The sequence below is a fragment of the Natrix helvetica genome (genome assembly GCF_964273705.1).
Source record: "Natrix helvetica genome assembly, chromosome: 2".
NCBI lineage: Eukaryota > Metazoa > Chordata > Lepidosauria > Squamata > Natricidae > Natrix > Natrix helvetica.
The window spans coordinates 139752756-139774386 of record NC_138552.1 but is presented as its reverse complement, the minus strand read 5'-3'; the positions used below and the strand labels follow the sequence as shown (position 1 = coordinate 139774386).

Below are 21631 nucleotides of genomic sequence, written 5' to 3'. Positions count from 1 at the left end.
GCTATCCTTAAAGTTCCAATTTAATAAGACAGACACGTTGGCACATCTGTGGAATCCCAAATCTAAAAGCTTCCTGGGATTCCGCCCAGTTGAAAGTTCATGATCTTATCCCCACATACATAAATCCATCACATGGTCCAATCTTCTTCGGCCACGCTGGCATCTCCACCCAGCTGGTTCCGGTCAGGTGCAGAGGTGCGTAGACAAAAGATGACCTTGGGCTTCTAGAAAGGAATGACAGCAACACATTCCACAATTCTACTCCTTTCTATTCCCCTCCCAATTACTACACTAATGAAACAGCATAATGAAATAATAGAGTGTGTGGCAGGCCAAAGATCCTGAAAAGGAATATAGCTGCAGGCCTGACAACTACATTATTTGACTTCAGACAAAGCCATGGGACATTTCTTAAAAGTTGGTAGAGGGGAAAAAATTGGGTCCTTTCATTCTTCCAGTTCTCCTCTGTATTGTTAATCTCCAAGTTTGTCAGTGTACTGGAACACCTTGATGTCAGCTATCCACAATTGTTTCATTTAAAAAAAATATGCAGTTTAGCTGCAATTTCATACATATGTTTTTCAAGTTCTTTCTTTCTTCTTAAAGAGAGTTGTAATTAAAGAACAGCAGGAGAATCAGCCGATCAAATTGGTCTCTTTTTCAGTGTTCCTTAATTAGCATGACAAAAGGTTTGGATGGAGAAAGGACTCATGGGATTTTGTCTAGCATGCTCAGGCCTTCTTCTCCTCCTTAATCCCTCACACTGTCTGGGTTAAGACCAGCACTGTGCCTGGTACACACCTGCCACCCTTTCCGCTTCCCTTAGCAAATCTGTGGAATGTGTAAAATTTGGGGGAGGGATGGAAGTGATGCTGGCAGGTGATACCTTTCTGAGCTGAAGCAGGTCACACGCCTCCTGAGACTTGAATGGTGCTTGTTGGCTCCCTCAGTACCTTGCTGGGATTTGCTGTACCTCTTTGCCTGGCTCCCTACAGAGCCTACAGGAATTTGGTTGGGGTGGTACAGACATCCCCAACAGAGCCCACAGTCATTGGGTGTCCTTTGCAGCAGGGGTCTTATGACTAAGACCCCATCTGGTTATATATTGTGGAGAAGAGGTTACACCTACAATGGGCATAGGTCTAACTTAAGCACAACAGAAGGACCCAGCAATGCACTCAACTCCATCTGACAGTAAGTAAAACCGTAGGAGTTTTGTGTCATAAAATCATAGAATTCCAGGATTCTTTTCTGGAGGAAAAGGCACAGATAGTGGTAGGCGCTAGTGGAAAATGCTGAAACAAATATAAATGTATTATTTTTGGATACAATGCTTTGATAGTATGCTTTGCTTTTGGCCTAAAATATTTAATAATACACATTCATATTTGAAGTACATATTGCAACATAGCTAAAAATGTCTTATTTGAGTTTTCTTTTGCTACAGATTTTTATACATTGTAAAGGCCGGTCTATTTTATCACATACTTACCAAGGACCAGTCATAAATATCACTTTTCATTTATTTTCTAAATTGTTATTATTAATAAATATGTTTATAATCCATTCTTTTACTTAAAAAGTGTTTCAGGCAGCTTTAGAGAGTAGTATAAATGAGACAGTCCCTGGTCTCAGGCTTGCAAGTTTTTTTTATATATAATGTTAAAGGAAGAGGGGATGAGGAGGGAAAAGGAAAAATTCAGCCCATGCAAAATTTGGACACAAAACTCCAAATAAACCCACAGTTATTATCTTGCCAATGTATGTGGTGAGAGTGTCCACCTGGTCTGCAACATACAGTATTTCTCATACAGGTAGTTCCCCTAACAGGGGCATGAGGAATTTAAAACAACATAATAGAATGTAGTCCAGTATTCTAAACATTAAATTAGAATATAGTCCAGTTGCCATTATCTCTGAAATGGGCTATTCCTCTTGCTTGTTGCAGGAAAGGCTACCTTAGAAGTCCAGTCTTCTGCCTTCATGCTGCCTCTTTCCATCACCTCCTTTCTTCTGTTATTTTGTGTTCTGAATATTGGAAGCTGTGAAAGCTATAATGATCTGAAAAAGCTGGAAACAGAGTTTGCCCTCACTCTTTACCAAAAGCTAGCGGAACGTAATAACAGAACGAATCTTGTCATCTCGCCAGCAAGCATTTCTTTTTCTTTGGGACTTCTGCAATTCGGAGCTCGTGGAAAAACCTTTGGACAACTGGAACACGCTTTGGGATACAGCTTTCGTGGTAAGGAATCTTCTGAGACATTAGTATTTAAGGAACACTGCATGTCATTATATAAAGTCCGTCCGAGAATTGTCATTTTTCTCCACTGCCAAAATCATATAAAGCAAAACTGGGTGCCCTTTGAACCTATGACTGTGTTAGTTTTTATGACTTTATCTTTTTTTGTAACATCTTGTCCATTCAAAATCAGCCAGTACCAAAGTGTTACTTTTTAAATATTCTGCTTTTGTCATGCTAACGATTTTTTTTTCATTCTTCGTTAAATCATGAAAAAGAGTTTTCCCTGTAGAAACGGGCCTTTCAAAGGTTTGATGAGAATCTTACCCAAGAACTTCCAACAACTGGAGAGGATTGTTGTTTTTTTAAAAAAAAATTTTTTATTGAACTTATTTAAACATTAAAAAAAACAAAACACAAATTTCCACTTGTATTAGCGAGTCCATATCAGTATCATTAATATCATTCATATTTACATAAGCTCTATTTCGGATTGTTTAAATCTAGTAGACTGCAGAAAGTCACTGGTCTCTTGTGCCCAGAACACTAGCTAGGTGGATATGGAATTATTACATAGGATCACACACAAAAAAAGAGACTTGGCATGTGCATCGATGTACTTCTAAATGCAATTGCTTTACAACTAAGGAAGTTGGGAAATACATAGAATGTCAGGGGAGTTTTAAAGATACAGCTCCTTTTGAAATGCAGACAGCACAAATGTTTGCTTTAATCCACAAAAACACGGAGCTCTTAACTGTTATTCTAATGGTTTAACTCAATCTATTGTTAAAGGGGAAAGAAATGACAAGGTTGATGGTTAATTAGCTTTGAGAGTGCTTCCAAAAGCTTATGATTTCCGATACAAATTTGGTTTCAAAGTCAATTCAATGTGACTTACAATAAATGCTAGTTTTCTCATAGCAAATACAAACATTTCCCCCTTAAATATTTCCTCCTCAAAGCAAATATAGAAAATGACAAGAAAATCTGCATCTCCTTATTTTTTTACAACTTCTTAGTCATAGAAGCTTCAAAGACTGAGACAAATATTCAATGATGGAGTGGTTGACAACTGATCAATCAAGGTGTGTCCAAGTGCAAAGGGGATGAAGAATGGTAGGGGGATAGATTCAATCCTCTCTTCTTCATCTTCACTTAGGCTCCCCACCTCTTCCCCACTTGTTCTAGGGCAAATTTTGGGAGCACATTTTAGAGAGAAGAACCTGAGAGAGATTGTTGAAGGAGCAGATATCCAATGTAGACATTGTTAATGAACTGGGGGCAGAAGACAAGACCAGTAGTATTTTTTGGCTCTCTAACAGAGTCACCTAAATTCTAGCAAAATAGAACTTGGCTAGAGTTGTGCAGCGAATGTTTCTAGCATCTACTGTTGTTTCCAGTTCAATGCCTTCATTGGCAAGATTGCTACAATCTTAGGACTGGAGCGAAAAAGTAGGGATGTCAGAAGCTACAGGGAGAAGAGGAAAATTGTATAAGCCGCTATTATCCCCTCCTACAGTATGACCTTCCAAAGATCATGGAGAGGGCAATTCACATTTGAGTGGTGTGACTTTGTATCGTTATGATTTCTCCCCCTTGACTACCATAATACGAGGACATTTCTTGTTCTTAGATGAGAACATCCAGAACTTCTTGCACACAGCCTACAAAGGAGGAATTAATTCCAACCAAAGTACTATAGTGCAATTGGCATGTACTCTCTTTGTTCAAGCTGGGATGCAGCTTTCACCTCAATTCATTCAGCAGGCTGCATGGTGGGGAAATAACACAGTGCAGCAAACCAACTTCAGCGATCCTAACAGGACCGAAGCACAAATTAGGGAATGGATTACCCAGAATACAGGAGGTAAGCATTTGGGAACCCCGTTGTTCTTTTTTGCCCCTTTGCAATGCCCATAGTTTGCACCAGCTTTTTTGAGACGCTCAAGCACAGTGTAGCAAATGTGTAGGCAAGCAACATTTGAGTTTGCTCGCCCACTTTCTCCCATGGTCTCTTTGGGCTGCAACCTGCTGAAGTTAGCAAAGACTGGCACGGTTATGAATCTTAGGACAGAAAGATGTTGAAATATTTTATTGGTATGCCCTGGCTGTCTCCGGCTGAACCAAGAAACTGAAAATTTGAGAGCCATAAATCTTGAAAGCAAAGATGTAATCTTCTCTGCAGCCTGGGTTCATATAATTCTGCTGGTAACCAAAGTTCACAGGCAAGACAGTGTTTGACATCCAAATAAGAGACAAACAAGGTTTCGATGAGAACAGTATAGCCTAAAGTAAAGTACATGGCACAGAAGGAAGATTATCATAGAGTTGTTTCAGCCTCACACAGGCTTACAAGAGTACAAATGACACTGCTTAGCCCTAATTTCCAGTATAGTACTGCATTTATATTTGAAGAACAACAAGAAAATTGTCCCTTATTTGTTGTACATTTCCTCAGGGCCAATATCACTTATGTCCTGGACCTGATGAGAGAGATTGCTTCCAAAAACTAAATCAGTGATGGAGTATATTCACAGCGCTCCAAATTTGGTTTCAGCTAAAACACCTGGAGAAAATTATGAGATGGAGCATCCTATATAAACCCAATTGTTTGCCTAACCTTCTGTTTGGAGAATTGAATATAGAAGAATCCGGGGTTTGACAGCTCTCCAGAAACATCATGATAAAGATTAAATTCTTTTTCTGCTATCGGACGTGTTCGTGGCTTTGCTTGGTTCGGCTAGATCAGTGGTCGGCAACCTTAAACACTCGAAGAGCCACAAGGGTCCTAACAGGAAGTCCCCCGTTCAATTCTGGGGATGACCGGATGTCCGGTTCCCCCATCATAGAGTCTTCTCCTAGCACGGTGTCCTTTTTCCTCTACCTGTCCTCACTGAAAGCCTTGTGGCTTTCAATTGTGGAGCCAACCAGTGACAGGGATCCGCAGCAGAGGGATGAAAAAGCCACATGTGGCTCCAGGGCCGCAGGTTGCTGACCCCTGGGCTTGATTTTCCAAAGGCAGTTTGCACTTACAGTACCAGCAGTCTAGTGCATCTGAATAGTAAGGTTCCCTCCCCCCCAAGATTGCAATTAAGAGGCCATTAATTTGTCATCAAATTCTTCTTTGTTAAGTCCTAAAAGCACACAAAGGTGTTATTGTTTCTGAGTTAACATTTCAAACAGAAAATAGTAAACGAGTTACATTCATCTCTGCTAGTAGATTTCACTCTTTTGTTCTCTTTCCATTACAGAAGCAAACTGTCTGTCCTTGGACATGATTGCGTCTCCCCTTAACCAGATAGCGGTGGTAAGCACCATGAACTTCAGAAGCACCTGGCAAAGGAAATTCACTTTCACACACACTCAGGCTTTGTCCTTTACCACTCCAGATGGCATCACCTTGAAAGTCCCTACCATGTATCTCAGAGCGGAAGTCAATTATGGTAAGGATAACAGGAATGGGCTTTTTCTATACAGACAAATTTCCCTTGTGACAGAGAGAAAGATTCTAGAAGAAAAAGAGAAGCAACATAGTATAATGGAACCAGGAAGAATCAGATTCAAGTCCACCCGCAGCCAAAGAAGCTCACTGGGTAATTTTGAGTCTCTCTCTCTCTCTCAGTCCAACCAACCTCACAGGGTTGTTGTTGCATGGAATAATGGGAGAGGGAGCATTGTGTTCACTGCCTCAAACTCCTGAAAGAATTCAAGTTATAAATCAAACAAACATAAAGACAAGTAAACAAGAAGCTTCAGAGAATATGCAGTAAAAGAAATCACACCAATGTTTGAATTCTCTGCACTTGTGGAGGGGCGCATAGTAACTATCACATGTCAAATGCAGCTAGTCAAACAGTCCTAAACTGTTAAAATGTCATGTAAGAAAAAGTGGAGAGTAACACAGTGTTTTCCCTTTTCAGAGAAGTATACAGCCCACAGCCGCCTTGTCATCCCTTTTTGTGTCGCTTCCAGTTTTCTCTTGCCAGTTGCCATTTAGCATCTTTTTAGTTAAAAGCTAGTAATTGCTTCCCACATTCTGCTCATCCAGGCACTCAAGTTGACTAATGACATTTTAAATCACAATGCAAACATATTAAATAGGTGATACATCCAGTTAACTATTAAAATCTTGGTGAAACAGATATATTTTTACAGATGACCTAAAACCAATGCTTCTCAACTACTCCAACTTTGTTGTGCGGACTTCAGCATGTTGGCTGGAGAACTCTGGAAGATGGAAGTCCACACACACAGCTTAAAGTTTCTGAGTTTGAGAAAAACTGATATAAATACTGATACAATGAGCACCCAATATAGTTTCCAAGAGAGTATGTTCCACAGACTTGCAGGAGAACAATGCAGGAGAACAAATAGTTTATGGCGGAAATTATAAGTTTGATATATGTTCTGATTTTCATCCTTGCCCTAAACTTTCTGTACTAGTGGAAACATACCCAAAATCCTGCTTAGCTCAGACTTGGTTTTGAATGGTGGTCTTACTTAATACGTTCATACTGTATATGCAACCTTTATGACTGGTACTACATAAACCTAAATTAGTGTAATATAAGAAATTGTGCTGCAAAGTAGAAAGTTGTTGATTCTAGCTTCATTTCTACTATGAATTCAGTTGGCCACCTTTGATACATCCCTCTCTTTCAGTTCAGTTTCCATATTTGCAATAGGGAAATATTTCTACTAAATGTATAGGACTCTAATGGGGATTTTTGCTCATATTTTGCTGCAATACAGCAGTATTTCACTGCTAGTGTAAAATGTGACATCTGATTAAATGCAGTTGATGCCTTTTAAGAATATCACCCAATTCATTTCGGTTTGGCATATGTCCATATGTACAAAATGTGAAATGATTTTTCAGATTATTTCTAAATACTACCAATATATGAAGCATTATTTTACAATCCAATAAATATGCAAATAATGGTCTCTGAGAAGAAATATTTGGGGGGAAAGGCTTTCAGTATGTTTAGTTACCTTGATGTAATTGTTAATTTAAAAATCTGAATAAAAATGGCTTTTGAGAATGCTCAGAACTAAACACGTATAGCTCATAAACCAGGGGTGGGTTCCTGCCAGTTCTAACCTCTTCTATAGAAGAGGTTCCACAAATCTACAGTGCCGTTTAGAACCGGTTCCAGCTCCCTCCCCCCCACCCATCTGCACATCATCAAGATGAAGAGCAAGAGGAGGAATTCTGGGAGTTGAAGTCCACAAGTCTTAAAGCTGTCAAATTTGAACACCCCTGGGGTTCTTTTTTCTAAAGGGTTAGGGGAGCAAGGGTCTTGTAACTTGACAGTTTTAAGACTTGCGTGCTTCAAATGCCAGAGTTTCTGAGTTGCTAAGCTGGAGCGTTGTTAAGTGAGTTTCACCACATTTTACAACTTGGCCACGCCCACCGGGTCACATGGCTGGCAAGCCACTCCCACCTGGTCACATGGCTGGCAAGCCACTCCCACAAAGCAGGCCACACCTACAGAAGAGGTTCTAAAAATTTTTGAAACCCACCACTGTCATAAACCCTTGTTGAATAGTGCTCTGCAGCTGAAATATCCCTCCTCAGAAGGACTTTCTGAAATTACTGAAAATCCTGTTATGCTTGTTAATAGTATACCACTGTTTTTTTTGACCTGCAGGTGAATTCCTAGTGGGCTCTCTGGATCAGATCAGTGTGGTTGAAATACCTTATCTGGAGGAGAAGGTTAGCATGTTTGTGGTGCTTCCATCCAATAGAAGAACCTCTCTAGCCAGGATTGAGACTTACCTTTCGGCTCAAACTTTCTCTCTGTGGTCCAGCACCTTGAGAAGAACAGCAATGGATATCTTTCTCCCTAGGTAAACAATCAATGTACATCCAGTTGCTTCAACATTTGGATCTCTGCTCGTATTTGCTGCGTGTGTAACAGGCAGGAGTGGGATTGAAAATTTTTAGCAATTCTCTGCCCGGTTGCTGGGTGAGTGTGGCCATGGGGCGTGGCCTAGTCAGCTTCCTGCACCATGGCAGCTGGGCGTGGGCGCTTTTACACTCCATAGGCTGTGGAGGTGTTTCTGGAGCCTCCAAAAACGGCCTCCCCCGGTCTCCAGAGGTCTTCTGGAGGCCCCCAGAGGCTGGAAACAGGCCTGTTTTTGGATTTCCAGTAGGCCCATTTTTCGCTCTCCCAGAGCCTCTGCGAGGGCCCTGCACTTACCAGGCATGATGAATGGGCCATATGGAGACTCCTGGGAGAGATGGGGCAGGGTGGGCGGGGTCAGCCAGTTCTTGTAACTACCAGTTCAGCGAATCAGATTAAAATTAACATCCGGTTTGCCTGAACCAGTCCAAACCGGCTGAACCCCACCCCTGGTAACAGGCACAAACATGACTTTAGACAAAATGCCATGGCTATGGATATGAAATATGGCTGGAAAGAGGAGAGGACACAGCCATATCATCTGGATCTGTGCTGCCTAAAATCTTAAGTGTAGAAATCCAGGGATAAGAAATGATTACAAAAGCAAAGGCATGCTTTAAGCCCTAGGAACAGAATAAGAATACACAACCTGTTCTGGTAAATATGCAAAATTCAGCATGGACCACGTGCTTTTGAAACGTTGCTCCATTGCAATCCCCATCATATCTCATTCTTAGACATGCTAAGTAGGCTGCTGGAAGGTGAAGTTCACTAAGCCCTGGAGAGGCCATATGTCACCTAGTCCATAGAGGAATTGCACTGAAAATAACATAGTACATTTATAGTGTTCATCTATCACCTTTCCAGGTTCAAAATTCAAAACCACTTGGATTTAAAGAGGATTTTACCTGCATTAGGAATTACAGACATGTTTGAGCAAACAGAAGCCAATTTTAAGGGTATTTCAGGTAAGTTTGCCTATACAACTTTTTCAGGTCAAATGCCATATGCAACTTTGAAGGCTTAGGAGCCACAGTGTAAAAAACAGGCAGGATCACAATAAAGAAAGGAAAAAGCATCTAATTTTAATGAAATATAAAATAAAATAGTACAATAATCTCTTTTACATTTAAAGTTTTCCACCTTCTGTTGAAAATTACAATTCATTGGAAACTTTTGGAAGATCTTAGGAGCTATATGCATTATGTTAAACTAAGGACTCAAATTATAGATTCTGCTCTGTGGCAATGATTCAGTGGTGGGTTGCAGGTGGTGCGCCCTGGTACGGGTGTACCGGAGCCTGCCCGGAGCACTGGATACCATTCTGGTACGGTGCTCCGGAGGGCCCATCCGCCCGTCTGAGTGCCTTACCGGTCTTTTAAATCTTCAGCGCTTCCGCGCATGGCACGTACAGTGCCTGCGCAATGGTCTGCTGAGCAGTGGGAGTGGTAAGACGCATGCGCATGCTGCGCACGTCCATGTAGACAATGCCGGGCCCGTTCCAACCATACTGGTTGGAACGGGATCCGGAACCCACCACTGCAATGATTCATTACAAAAGATCTTCTAATAGGCGTTTTGGGTCTATAAAACATTTTTTCTAATCATGGGTGGATATGGATTATTTCTGGAGCAAGAATGTACCTTGTCCTCTGTCTATTTCACACAATGCTTAATTCGGGACTCTTGTCACCTAAAATGTTTTGCCATGAAACTTACAAATCACTTCATTTATCATGGCTGACTTATCCTAGAAGTGCATTCAAAAGTCCATTTTTGTGTGTCTTTACTTGTATACAACCCTATAATCCATTTTTATCAGGGTGCAGTTGGGGTGACTGAATGGAACTGAGCATTTACAGGCCGGATGCCCTTCCTGATGCCTACACAGAGTTCACAGCAGATATGTTCTCTTTGCGCCCCAATAGAGAAACATTTGTCACTGCCTAGGTTTGAACTCTCAGTCTCCTAAGTGTGAGGCAAGTGTCTTCACCTCTAGGCCACCACACAGTTCATTCAAAAGCCACAATATTGGTGTAAAAATGAAAAACCTTCCATTGAAAAGCCCTATGTAGATCTTTAATATCAGGAGAAAGAATAAGTAAAATTGATAAAGTTATTTTGGATAAGAATTGGTGTTTTTTTGGTAAGCATAAGGTAAGGGTAAGGATGGTCTTTTTAGTAAGGACAGTTTTATATTGGAGGACTTCTTCAGTCATATTTGATGTTGGAAGTGTTAGGGGTGACTCAGTTCTCCTTGCAATTCATGTATTCATTAATGGATGGGCTCCACTTCACTGAGGATACTTACTAAATTTATAGACGGCATAAACTTTATAATTTCTGGAAGAAACACTCTCTTTTCCACAGGCCTTTATTTCATTTTGTCAAACTGTCAAACAATACCCCCCTGTCTTTGTACATTTTGACTGAGCACTCTGATAGTTGTCTTCTTTTAAAAAAAATTTTTTTTTAATAAATTTTATTTTGTTTGTACAAACTTCACATCTTTGCAACGCCTTACATTTTTTTACCTATCTGTTGTGTCTGTTTTATCTATACCAATAAATCTTTTTCAACTATGACTTCATATATTTGTGCATTTACATTATTTCATACATTTTTTTTCATTCTATATATCATATTCTATATGTTCTATGTACAGCAGTTTTTACTACATTTATGTCATTTTGTAAAGTATATAATATATTAAATCTTTTTTAACTATGACTTTATATATTTGTGCATTTACATTATTTCATACATTTTTTTCATTCTATATGTAATATTCTATATATTCTATGTGTAACAGTTTTTGCTACATTTATGTCTTTTTGTGTAATATTTATTTGCTATAGTCTATCATATTTCAGTCTTTTAATCCCTTTCCGGTTTTGTAGTTGTCTATTGTTTTGTTGATCTTTCTTCCTTTCTTTTTTGCTTTCCTGCTTTTCCCCTCCTGATAGTTGTCTTCTAGTACCTCTGTGACAGTAATCTTTCTTGAGCAGTTTCTTCTTTTAAAAAGTTGTTTTGGCTTTGCGTTGGCAAATAATAACTGATTTTGTTTGTTAGAACAAGGAGGACTTTATATCTCGGAGGTTGTCCACAAAGCAAAGATTGAAGTGACAGAAGATGGTACAAAAGCCTCAGGCATTACAGGTAAACCAGGGAGAATTAATGCATGAATCTGGAAAACAAGCAAATGGTTTATTAATTAAACAGCACTTGTAATACAAATTATTCTTTTATAATCAAACAAACAAAGCTCCTTGGGGGTAATCAATTTCCCCACAGGAAATTTTAAAACAGCTTAACCCAACCTGTGGTGCCCCATCAAATGTTATTATCAACCATGCACCTATGACATTGGGAACAGATCTTGCTTTCCATGTCAGATCAAAATTCAGATGCTTGACAACTGGTTCATATTTATGATGGTTGCAGTGTCTTGAGATCGGTATTCAGCAGGTTCTGACCAGTTCTGGAGAACCAGTAATGGAAATTTTGAGTAGTTCGGAGAACCGGCAAATACCACCTCTGACTGGCCCCGTCCCCATCTATTCTCTGTCTCCCCGTCCCAGCTGATGGGGAGGGAATGGGGATTTTTCAGTAACCTTCCCCTGGAGTGGGGAGGGAGATTTTACAGTATCCTTCCCCTGCCACACCCACCATGCCACGTCCTCCAAGCCACACCCTCACAACCGGTAGTAAAACTTTTTGAATCCCACCACTGATGTGATCATCTATTGCAACCTTCTGACAAGCAAAGTTAATGGGTAAACCAGACTCACTTAATAACCGTGATACTAATTTAACAACTGCAATGTTTCACAACTGTGGCAAGAAAGGTCATACAATGGAGCAAAAGTCACAACAAATATCTCACTTAGCAACATAAATTTTGGGCTCAATTGTGGTCATAAGTTGAGGACTACCTGTATTTAGTTTTACTTTCTGTTGGATATTTGAAATTGAACAAATGTAAATAAATTCACTGATATTCACCAATTGTTTTATATTGCAGCTATGGTGTTGTTAAAAAGATCCAGAGCACCTGTCTTCAAAGCTGACAGACCTTTTAATTTCATTCTAAGGCAAGCCAGAACAGGTAAACACAGATTATTTTAGCCCTAAGAAAACATTATTATGATAGCAAAATATTGCTGCTTTTTTATATATATGTTAGTAGTTTGACATTTCATTAAGCAAAGTTCTCTATTTTTTAAATGTATTTGTTAAATTTATATGGGCTCGTCTTAAATATTTGGCTCTGGGCAACTAACAATTAAAAACAAAATAAAAACAGTCTGCAAAATTATAAACAAAATAGCAACTGAGCATCAACACCAAGAGTCACCACCAATCAATACAACCATCAAATGGGTTCACCTGTACTTCCAGGGCCTCAGGCTTAATGGTGGAGACCTTGGGAAAAACTAGCAGGGTCAGGATGAGTTTGATCTGCAGAGAGATGATATTCCAGAGAATGGGTGCCATGGCTGAAACAGCCCTGTCTCACAAATTTGCCTTCATTCATGAGAAGCAGCTCTCTTCCTGGATCCCACTGGGGATCTGATGGGTTCCAAAACTTTAGAAAAGCAGCATCTAAACCAGGGTATCCAACCATAGCAACTTTAAGACCTGTGGCGTCAACTCCCAGAATTCCCCACCAGCATGAGTGTTGAAGGTCTTGCCAAAGTTGGACACCTGATTTAGACTAATACAATTTCCAAGCGATTGATACATTGAGCTGACCAATCTGAGTGGCAAAACTCCAAAAGTTCACTAGGGGATGACAAGGACAGAGTTTTCTGTTCTTATTTAGTGATCCCTCATATTGTTTTAGCATGCTTATCTGAATTCCATTTTTCTAATGTAACTTACGGGCATCTAAGCATTTTCGCCTCATTCATTCTGCGGAGAATGAATTCATAGATGTTATTTTCTTAAAATGGCACTGGCATGATTCAGTTTAGAAAGGAAATATATATCAAGGGCTACACTTTCTGCTACAATACTCTCTCCTGCATTGCCTTCTAATTAAGTAAAGTGTTTCATTACATTTGTTTCATACCATCAGAAAGGTATCTGTCATGGTCTTCTCAGTGAAGCTTTACTATTCAGGCAGGAACGGAAGGAAGAGTCTTAAAAGTACCACTGCACCAAAGTGTTGAAAGTGCCACTACTACTTTGTTTGACTAAAGCCAAACAAAAGCAGAGTTTGTCTTTGTTATTATATCTGGCTCATTTATATGGCACATATTTTTCTGACATTTCTTCCTTCAGATTGCATTTTCCTCCCCTCACAGTATTTTTATGACCTCTTTTTTCTTTTAGTAATTGTGAATTCTTTTTTTTTTGTAAAAAGTTTTTATTGGTTTTAAAACATTTATAGGGAAAAGGTAATAGGGTACATAGAAAATTTTAGTAGCTCCCATGTTAGCAGTAGAAATCCCCCCAAATCTCACACTTTTACAATTTTAAAGATAACGTGTAAAGGATAGCATAAACAGAATTCTTACTTTATATCAACAACATGTTCAATCATTTGTTTCTTTGTCACTTTCTAATATATCAACAATTACAATAATATTTCAGATATATTTATTTTTGTGACCTGAGCCTTTTCGATATTGCTCCCTCCTCCCTGCCCCCAGGTGGAGCCGTGCCCCCCCTCCCCATATCTTGTACATTGCTGCCTTTTTCCCCACCTCCGCTATCTTCGTCCTCTGGGAGGGAAATATGTTTTTTAATAAAGGCCTCTGCCTCATCCACTGTCTTAATTCTAACTCGGCTTCCCTCCCAGAAAATCAGCATTCTTTCTGGCAATAACCATCTGAACCAAATTCCTCTATTGTATAGTTTCTTTGATAAGGAAGAGTACTTTCTCCTTTTTTCTATAATCTTTTTTGGAATTTGCTTTAGAATGGTAATTTCTTTATCTTGGTATTTTAGAGGTCCCTCCCTGTGGGCCCCTAGTACCTCATCTCTCGTGGTCCTCCTGAGAAATTTAACGTGTACCTCTCTTGGAACATTATGAATTCTGGCATATGCTGAATTAATTCTATAGACCAGGTCTATATCCCACCACATCTGCTCTTTATTTCTCTTAAGGTATTCTGCTAAAATTGTGCTCATAATATCTTTAAGATCTTCATTTTCTGTCTCTGGTAGATTCTGGAACCTGAGAAAAAAAGACATTCTTTCCAATTCTATTTTGGCCATAAAGTTTTCCAGTTCTAAATTTCCCCTTCAGACCTCCTTAACCCTTTCCTCCATCCCAGCTGCCCCTTCCTCCAGTACCGCAATCCTCTGTTTATTCTCTGTTGTGTTATGTTGTACCCCTCTGAGTTCATTTTTGAGGTCTGCCACTTCCTTCCTCAGTTCGTTTTGACCTCTCATAATTTCCTGAAACATTTGGTTGACAGATAATTCTTTTGAACTTTCTCCAGCCGCTTCTTTTTGTAGCAATGAAGTAATTTTCGGCTGCTGGGTGCTTGGGCTGGAAGTCGCCGATGCAGGAGCCGAAAGTGACTTGCCCAGTGAAGGTTTCTTAGGTCCCATTGTCTAAGTTCAGAGATGGTGAATCTTATGCAAAGAAAACGGTGTCGCCGGAGCGCGCAGCCAGGCTGGTCCAGGGTAGCAGGCAAATCCGAAAGTAAAAAGTTAGTTCTCCTTCACTGTTCCAAGACACGGAGGTATACCAGGAAGGGAAAAACCAAATAATCAAATCCAGAAAGTCCACGAAGCAGAAGAGATTCGGAGCACCCTCAAGGGAGATGTTAAAAGATGCCAGAAATCATTTTTTCCCCAGGGTGGTTTCAAAAGGCAGACTTCATTTATAAGTACAGAAACGAGAATGGAGGGGAGCCATTTTGACTCCTCCTTTCTGCAGGGAGAAGAGCAAAAGTTTTAATTTTTAAAAACAGCTCAGCAAGCACTCTTGCAACTGTGATTTCAGTCTTTCTCACATAGTTAATTCGAGTGGCAAGTCAGCCTTTGTTCTCTCTCCATTCCGAAGTGGAGAGAGAGAGTTTGAATGCCGCTTTATCCGAGGGGGGGTTAGAAAAGAAAAACTCCCCCCTCCAATCTTCGGTTTAAAATAGATTGAACAGAAACTTACGATAGCCTGCTGCTTATCCGTTACCGATAGTTGAAGAGATTAGGAAGGATCCTCCACAACCAACATTTCAGCCACGCTTCCTTTGATTAACTTGTTTCCTCCGGAGCCCATTCAGTGAAGGGGCAAGCATGCCCCCCCTTCTGCTCCCCGGCTCCTGGGGCGAAGCTGGAAAACCTCCCACTGGCTGCCGCCGGGTCTGGGGGGTTCCAACAAGCCACCCTACGGCAGGGGTCCCCTCCAAAGTCCCCTGTGCTCCAAACAGAGCCCACCGAGAAGACAAGCGGCAGACAAAACGTCCGTCGCCTGCAGGGACCGGAAGTCGAATCAGTAATTGTGAATTCTAACACTTGTGTTTAAAATATCAGAACTTGCTTTGTAACATGACTCCCATTTACTCCATTGACCACAACAGAGGGAAGCACTCTGCAAGAAAGAAATATACTGTTGATTTATACCACACTTTGTAACTATGCAGTTGTTAAAACTTTCAACTTTGCACAGCTTAAAACTTAAATTTAAGCAGGAATGTGTAGGGTGGAAAGAGGTAATTGGCCTCACCCATCCTAGCCAATCCACCATGTGCGTCCCTCCCCTGCCACTCCTCCCCCTCTGTTCCTCCCACACCACCTCACCCCATGTGATTCGCCATGAGACAAATTGCCATGGCTGATTCACCATGTGGGACAATTAGCCATGCATCCTGGCAGCCAATTCACGTGCGAAGGGTTGGGCTTCTGTCTTCCATGGACCTGGTGGGCAGAAAAGGCGCTGTGTGGGGCAGGCAGTGCCGGGAGGCAGGGGATATGGTGGTTGCTGTGCAGGGCAACTGGTGGTCGCTCCTTCTCCCTGGCACTTGGCTTTTTGAGCTATTTTAATTGGCAGCGAGGTGATTTTAGACGTTATTTAGATCCTCGCAAGTACATCCCTGCTTTAAAAACAAAGTCCAAACAGCCTTCAAGTAAAAGTAACTTCAAATGGCCATATCATCTTTCTCTCCTTCCACACTTGAAATGGCATGGTTAGCTAATTGCATGTGCTATACACGTGATAAAACCCACAGCTTTGCTCTGTGACGTATTATAAATATAGGAGATATTACACTGCTAAGCATGAATGTTTATCTCCAGAAAGTTAAACGGAGTCTTTTAAAATCAATAGAGTGGTATGCCACAAATAGAATCTGCAGTTGCTTTCTGTTACATAACAGGTTTCTCATACAAAATGTTCACATTCAGAACGTTGCTTTTAGCCACAATTATCCAAAGCTGTATATCTTATGCTCCAGAACAAATGGTTACCGTATTCAAGGCCAGATAAAGTATCTTAGTGTTTTGGGTAACAAAGCTGAGATATTTTAAAATTTCATTTCATTTTTGAAGTATCCTGTTCTTCTCTTCTCTTCTCTCCCCCCCCCCCCCCCCTCTCTCTTCTTTCCTACCTTTTGGTGGTTTCCTTCTATTAGCTATGTTATAAAAAATAATAATAGCACTCTCTTATTAAAGTGTAGACATCTTATTTTTCAACTTCCACTATTACTAACTTCCAGCTGGGGTGAATGTGGCTCGCTAATTTCCTGTTTCTCAACCATGGCAACTTTTAAGATGCATGGACTTCAACTCCTGGAATTCTCCAGGCAGTTGCTAAGATTGAGAAACGCTGCCCTAACTGTTTACATAACATCATTCTGTTTAATCAAAGAGCCTTTCTCAACTTGCTGTCTTCCCCAGATATTGGGGCTATATTACCTAACCAAGTCAGCCAGTTAAGCAAAGATTATAAAAGAAAAGAATCGATTGAAGTTCTTACTTTGCTTTAAGCCAGGGGCCAACCCCCAGTTCGCACCCCAGTACTGGTCTGCGGCTCATTGGAAAACAGCAGTGAAGCTCTATTTGCACAAGTTGCGTGCATGTGCGCAAAACCATCTCCTCTCCCCTCCTGCTACCACTGTCACTGCCAGTCCACAGAGCCAGAAAGGTTGGTGACCACTGCTGTAAGCAATATGTCTAAACTGAGGCTGAACTGAATCTTTTTTTTTTACAGGTTCAATTCTGTTCATAGGAAGACTTACAAATCCTACACTCTAAACTTAAAATTAATTCATCTACTTGTCTACTTTTCCAAAGCCACTGAGGCAACGCTATACATATCTAAGTAGCACGTTTGATCTTGGATTTTTTTTCCTTTTAATGAACCTGTAATCCCTTGCATCGCGGTGGAGTCAGGGTGATAGAACAGAGCTCAAGTGTTTACTGGCTGAATGCCCTTCCTGACACCTATGCAGAGTTCGCAGCAGACAATGACTAATTGTGCACACAGAGAGAAATATCTGCCGCCACCTAGGATCCAAAGCACAGCCTCCTAATTTTGAGGTGACAGCTCCACCTCTAGACAGGGGTGGGTTGCTGCCGGCATTACTGCCAGTTTGGGGCGCACGTGATTTTACATTACTGCTGGTTCGGTCCAAACTGGTAGGAATCCACCTCTGCCTCTTGGCCACCACACCAGAGGTGGTATTCAGCAGGTTCTGACCAGTTCTGGAGAACCAGTAGTGGAAATTTTGAGTAGTTTGGAGAACCGGTAAATAATACATCTGACTTGCCCTGCCCCTATCTATTTTCTGCCTCCTGAGTCTCAGCTGATCGGGAGGAAATGGGGATTTTGCAGTAACCTTCCCCTGGAGTGGGGAGGGAATGGAGATTTTACAGTATCCTTCCCCTGCCACGCCCGCCAAGTCAAGCCACATCCACTAAGCCACGCCCACAGAACCGGTAATACATTTTTTTTGTATCCCACCACTGCACCACACATTCACATTTCATCTTGGAATATCCAGAGGAAATTATGGGAACAATAAATCATAATAGTTTTTTTTTGAGGGGAGGGGGTGGGTAGCTTCAGTAACCACGAAAATAAGGAAACGATGACCTGTGATGCTACCAACTTTAATTCAAGCATATTAAAATGAATATGCAGTGGAAAAGAACTGAAGCACAGGCACCAGATATAGTAATGCCTGGACCTTTCCTTCTTTCACTAAGCCACTACTTCTCAGCCAGGTGTCTTCTTGATGTGACACACACATATCATTCCACCTACTCTGCATTTGGGGACACAATGCTGGGGAAGAATGGCTGGGGAAAAAGAGCTTTTACTGTCTTAAGATTGTATTTCAAAGCAGGAAAAATTCAACGGATCCAGAAGGCATAGAGTTGAAGAAACCAATACTGGGTATATGATATCTCTAAAGTCTGCACCCCCAAAACTTGGATATAGCACACAGAACTTTTCCAAAGTTTTCAACACGTTGTAATTCTATTGTGCTAGCAGGACAAAACATTTGAAGTAATAGTTGCATTTGATTGTTTTTAACTAAATGTGTATATTCAGGAAAAATTTGGTTTGGTCTGAATCTACACATTTTCATATCTAAAAATGAATGCTAAGAATAGAGGCTGAGAGATTTTTCTAAGGAAAACGATGCTGACAGTTTTTCCTTCAGAGTTATTTCTCAATCCCAGTAAAACAAATGGGAAACTCCCATTGGCAATGAAATGAATCTAGGGATAGGCTAGGCTTAGGTCTACGTGAACTTGTGGCCAAAAACTAATGCTAGGGATAGATTCTTAGTGGTTTTCTAAGGAAAGTGACATTGATAGCTTTTCATTCGGACTTCTTTGTGGACCATAGTAAAACACATTGGGAAAATCCCATTGCCCATGAAAATGAAAGATAGGACTAGGGATAGGGTTAAGGTTAGGTCTACTTGCAGTCATGATTATAAATATTGGTAGGGATATATTCTTAGCAGTTTACCAAAGAAAGAAATGGTGTCAGCTTTTTGTTCGGAGTTATTTCTGGACCACAGTAAAACATATAGGAAAAATCCCATTGACAATGAAAATGAATCTAAGGTTAGGGTTTGGTCTATTTGGAGTCATGGCTAAAAACTAATGCTAGGGATAGAATTATAAAGGTTTTCTAAAGAAAGCAATCTTGATAGCTTTTCATTTGGAACTCTTTCGTGGGCCTGTGTGGGCCTTGTGGAGTGGCGCTGCCAGTATTTGCTGAAAGGGCAATGCTGATGTCTATTTGGGAAAAAAAAGTTTCATACTCCTAACTAAAGGTTACTTTCCAATGTTTATATCATTTGAGTTGTTATTTAAGGTGTTTGCAGATTAAAGTCTACTATCTGAATGGATGTTGATGATGGTACATTATAGACTTATTTTGTGAGTTTGTAGTAATTATAATGCTGTTTATTTGGGGGGGGGGATCTGGGTAGATGAGTGACTATACAAATCAAATGAATGTATGGATAAATGAATAAACTTGGTCCAAGAAATTTCTTCAGGCTTGTAAGCCATTTTGCATATTCATAAAATCGATCAAGGGGATGTGACCTGCTTAACAAATGTCGTGACTTAACTCTGTGACTCTGGGTCAGTTAGTCATAAATTGAGGACTACCTGTATTATAATGTCAACATAACGCAGAGCATAGCTTTTATAGCCTTATTTCCTGTACTTGTTTTCTTGTACAAAACATTTCCTTTCCATACATTGAGCATGAAGTAAAATACATTTTGAAATAAAACAAATTATTTCATTCTTACTGAAGAAATATATTCAAACAACTATCCCGTTTCCCTGAAAATAAGACCTCCTCAGATAATACGCCCTCCTGAAAATATTGCAAAACAGCAGCAGCCATGAGGTGACCACGCTCGCCGCCTCCTGCACTTCAAAAATAATAAAAAAGAAGAAATAATTTTTAAAAATAAGAAATAAAGCCAAGTGCTTATTTCGGGGGTCAAAAGAAAATAAGACTGTTATGTACTGAAGTTCCCTGCCATAGGCTTGCATTGCTGGCTTCTGATTAGCTAAGACGCGAGCAGCCTGCTGGCGGAAGAAATCAGCTACCTGATTGGTTAAGCGTCTGACAGCTCTAGTATAAAAGAGCTGTCAGCTGTCCTTTGCTTTGCTGTTTGCCGGTTCAAGGTTTGCCTTATATATGAGCTGTTTGTCATTGTTAATAAAGGTTGTGTTAGCTTCAACCTGCCTTGCCTCAGTCCCTGTCTGCCTCGTTCTCCCTATAGAACACTGGCGACAAAGGTGGGATCAGGTCTGAGGTAAAGGGCTCAGAATGCCGAGAATGCCGGCAAAAGTGAAGTCACTGTTAGAGCTGTCTCAAGTCACCAAGTGACGAGACGTCGCTCAGAGCTGATTCTTTCTGATTCTTTCCGCCCGTCCTTCTCAGGATGGCTACCCAACCGGCATTCTCGGCATTCAGACCGGCCACTGAAACATGGGACGCTTACCTCAAATGGTTTGAGTGCTTCCTGGAGGCAAACGACTTCACTGGTTTGTCTAGTGGCCGTAAAAGAGGCTATTTCCTCAGCGCCTGTGGCCACGAGATGTTCGGCACAGCCAGGGCTTTAGCAGCCCCTCAGTCGGTGCACTCAATGCCCTGGGAGACACTTTTGGAGAAGTTAAAAAACCATTATTCTCCAACTCCCTCACACATGGCGAGACGCTATGCGTTCCGACAGAGTCCAGAGAGAAGGGGAATCTGTGTCGGATTACGTGGCGTCCCTCAGGACAGCGGCTCTACATTGCAATTTCCCTGTGCTGGACGATGCCCTGCTAGAACAGCTGGTCTGTGGTATCAGAGACCTCAGACTCCAGAGACGTTTGCTGGCGCGAAAAGAGCTGACCCTTCAGGCAGCCGTGGATGAAGCCACAGCATACGAAATGTCGGATAAGTCCACGGCGGAAATTCAAAAATTTCTGCTGCCAGCCAGCTATGCCAGCAGGGGCCATGCTTTCCACTACGACGAGGTCGAGGACAAGGACCTCTCAGACGTCGAGGAAGACATCAGCCGCCTCAACCTGACTGCCTGAAAGAAATGAATTCAAAGTGACTTTTTGCCTCAATCTGGATGCCTCAGCTGTGGCGGGAACCATGCAAGGTCTGTTTGCAGGTTCAAAGCTGCCATCTGCCAGTGGTGTGACAGGAAGGGACATTTGGCCAAGGTGTGCAGGGCGGCTATGCCTTTCACTGACCAGCCCCCTGAACGCACGTTACCAAGACAGCCCATGAAATGGGTTCCTAAACACCGCGAAGACTGTTTTGCCATAGCGGGTGACCATCAACATCCTGAGTGGGGCATCAGCCATGCTTCCCTAGCAAAGCCAGCCCACAAAATTTACTTGACTGTCCGAATTGAGGGAGAGCCCTGCAAAATGGAAGTGGACACTGGCTCTTCCAAATCCCTCGTATCAAGGGCCACTATCCAATGGATAGTGCTCAGCCTTACTAAGGCTACCCTTAAGCAGTGCCCGGTTCGGCTCAGGAACT

The 21631-nt window shown here is 41.2% G+C and overlaps 1 protein-coding gene across 2 annotated transcripts in view; it reads left to right on the top strand.

The window, feature by feature from the left end:
* The window catches only part of SERPINE3 (serpin family E member 3), a 49710-nt gene extending 31817 nt beyond the window's left edge, over positions 1-17893 (top strand). For both annotated transcript variants that reach the window (XM_081943536.1, XM_081943535.1), the window contains exons 3-10: positions 1949-2242; positions 3876-4109; positions 5494-5685; positions 7897-8095; positions 9019-9119; positions 11224-11310; positions 12176-12259; positions 17315-17893. In XM_081943536.1, the coding sequence (XP_081799662.1) occupies positions 1949-2242; positions 3876-4109; positions 5494-5685; positions 7897-8095; positions 9019-9119; positions 11224-11310; positions 12176-12259; positions 17315-17358 (1235 nt within the window). In that variant the 3' untranslated portion in view covers positions 17359-17893. The remainder of the gene's footprint in view (positions 1-1948; positions 2243-3875; positions 4110-5493; positions 5686-7896; positions 8096-9018; positions 9120-11223; positions 11311-12175; positions 12260-17314) is intronic.
* Positions 17894-21631: the final 3738 nt, after the last annotated feature.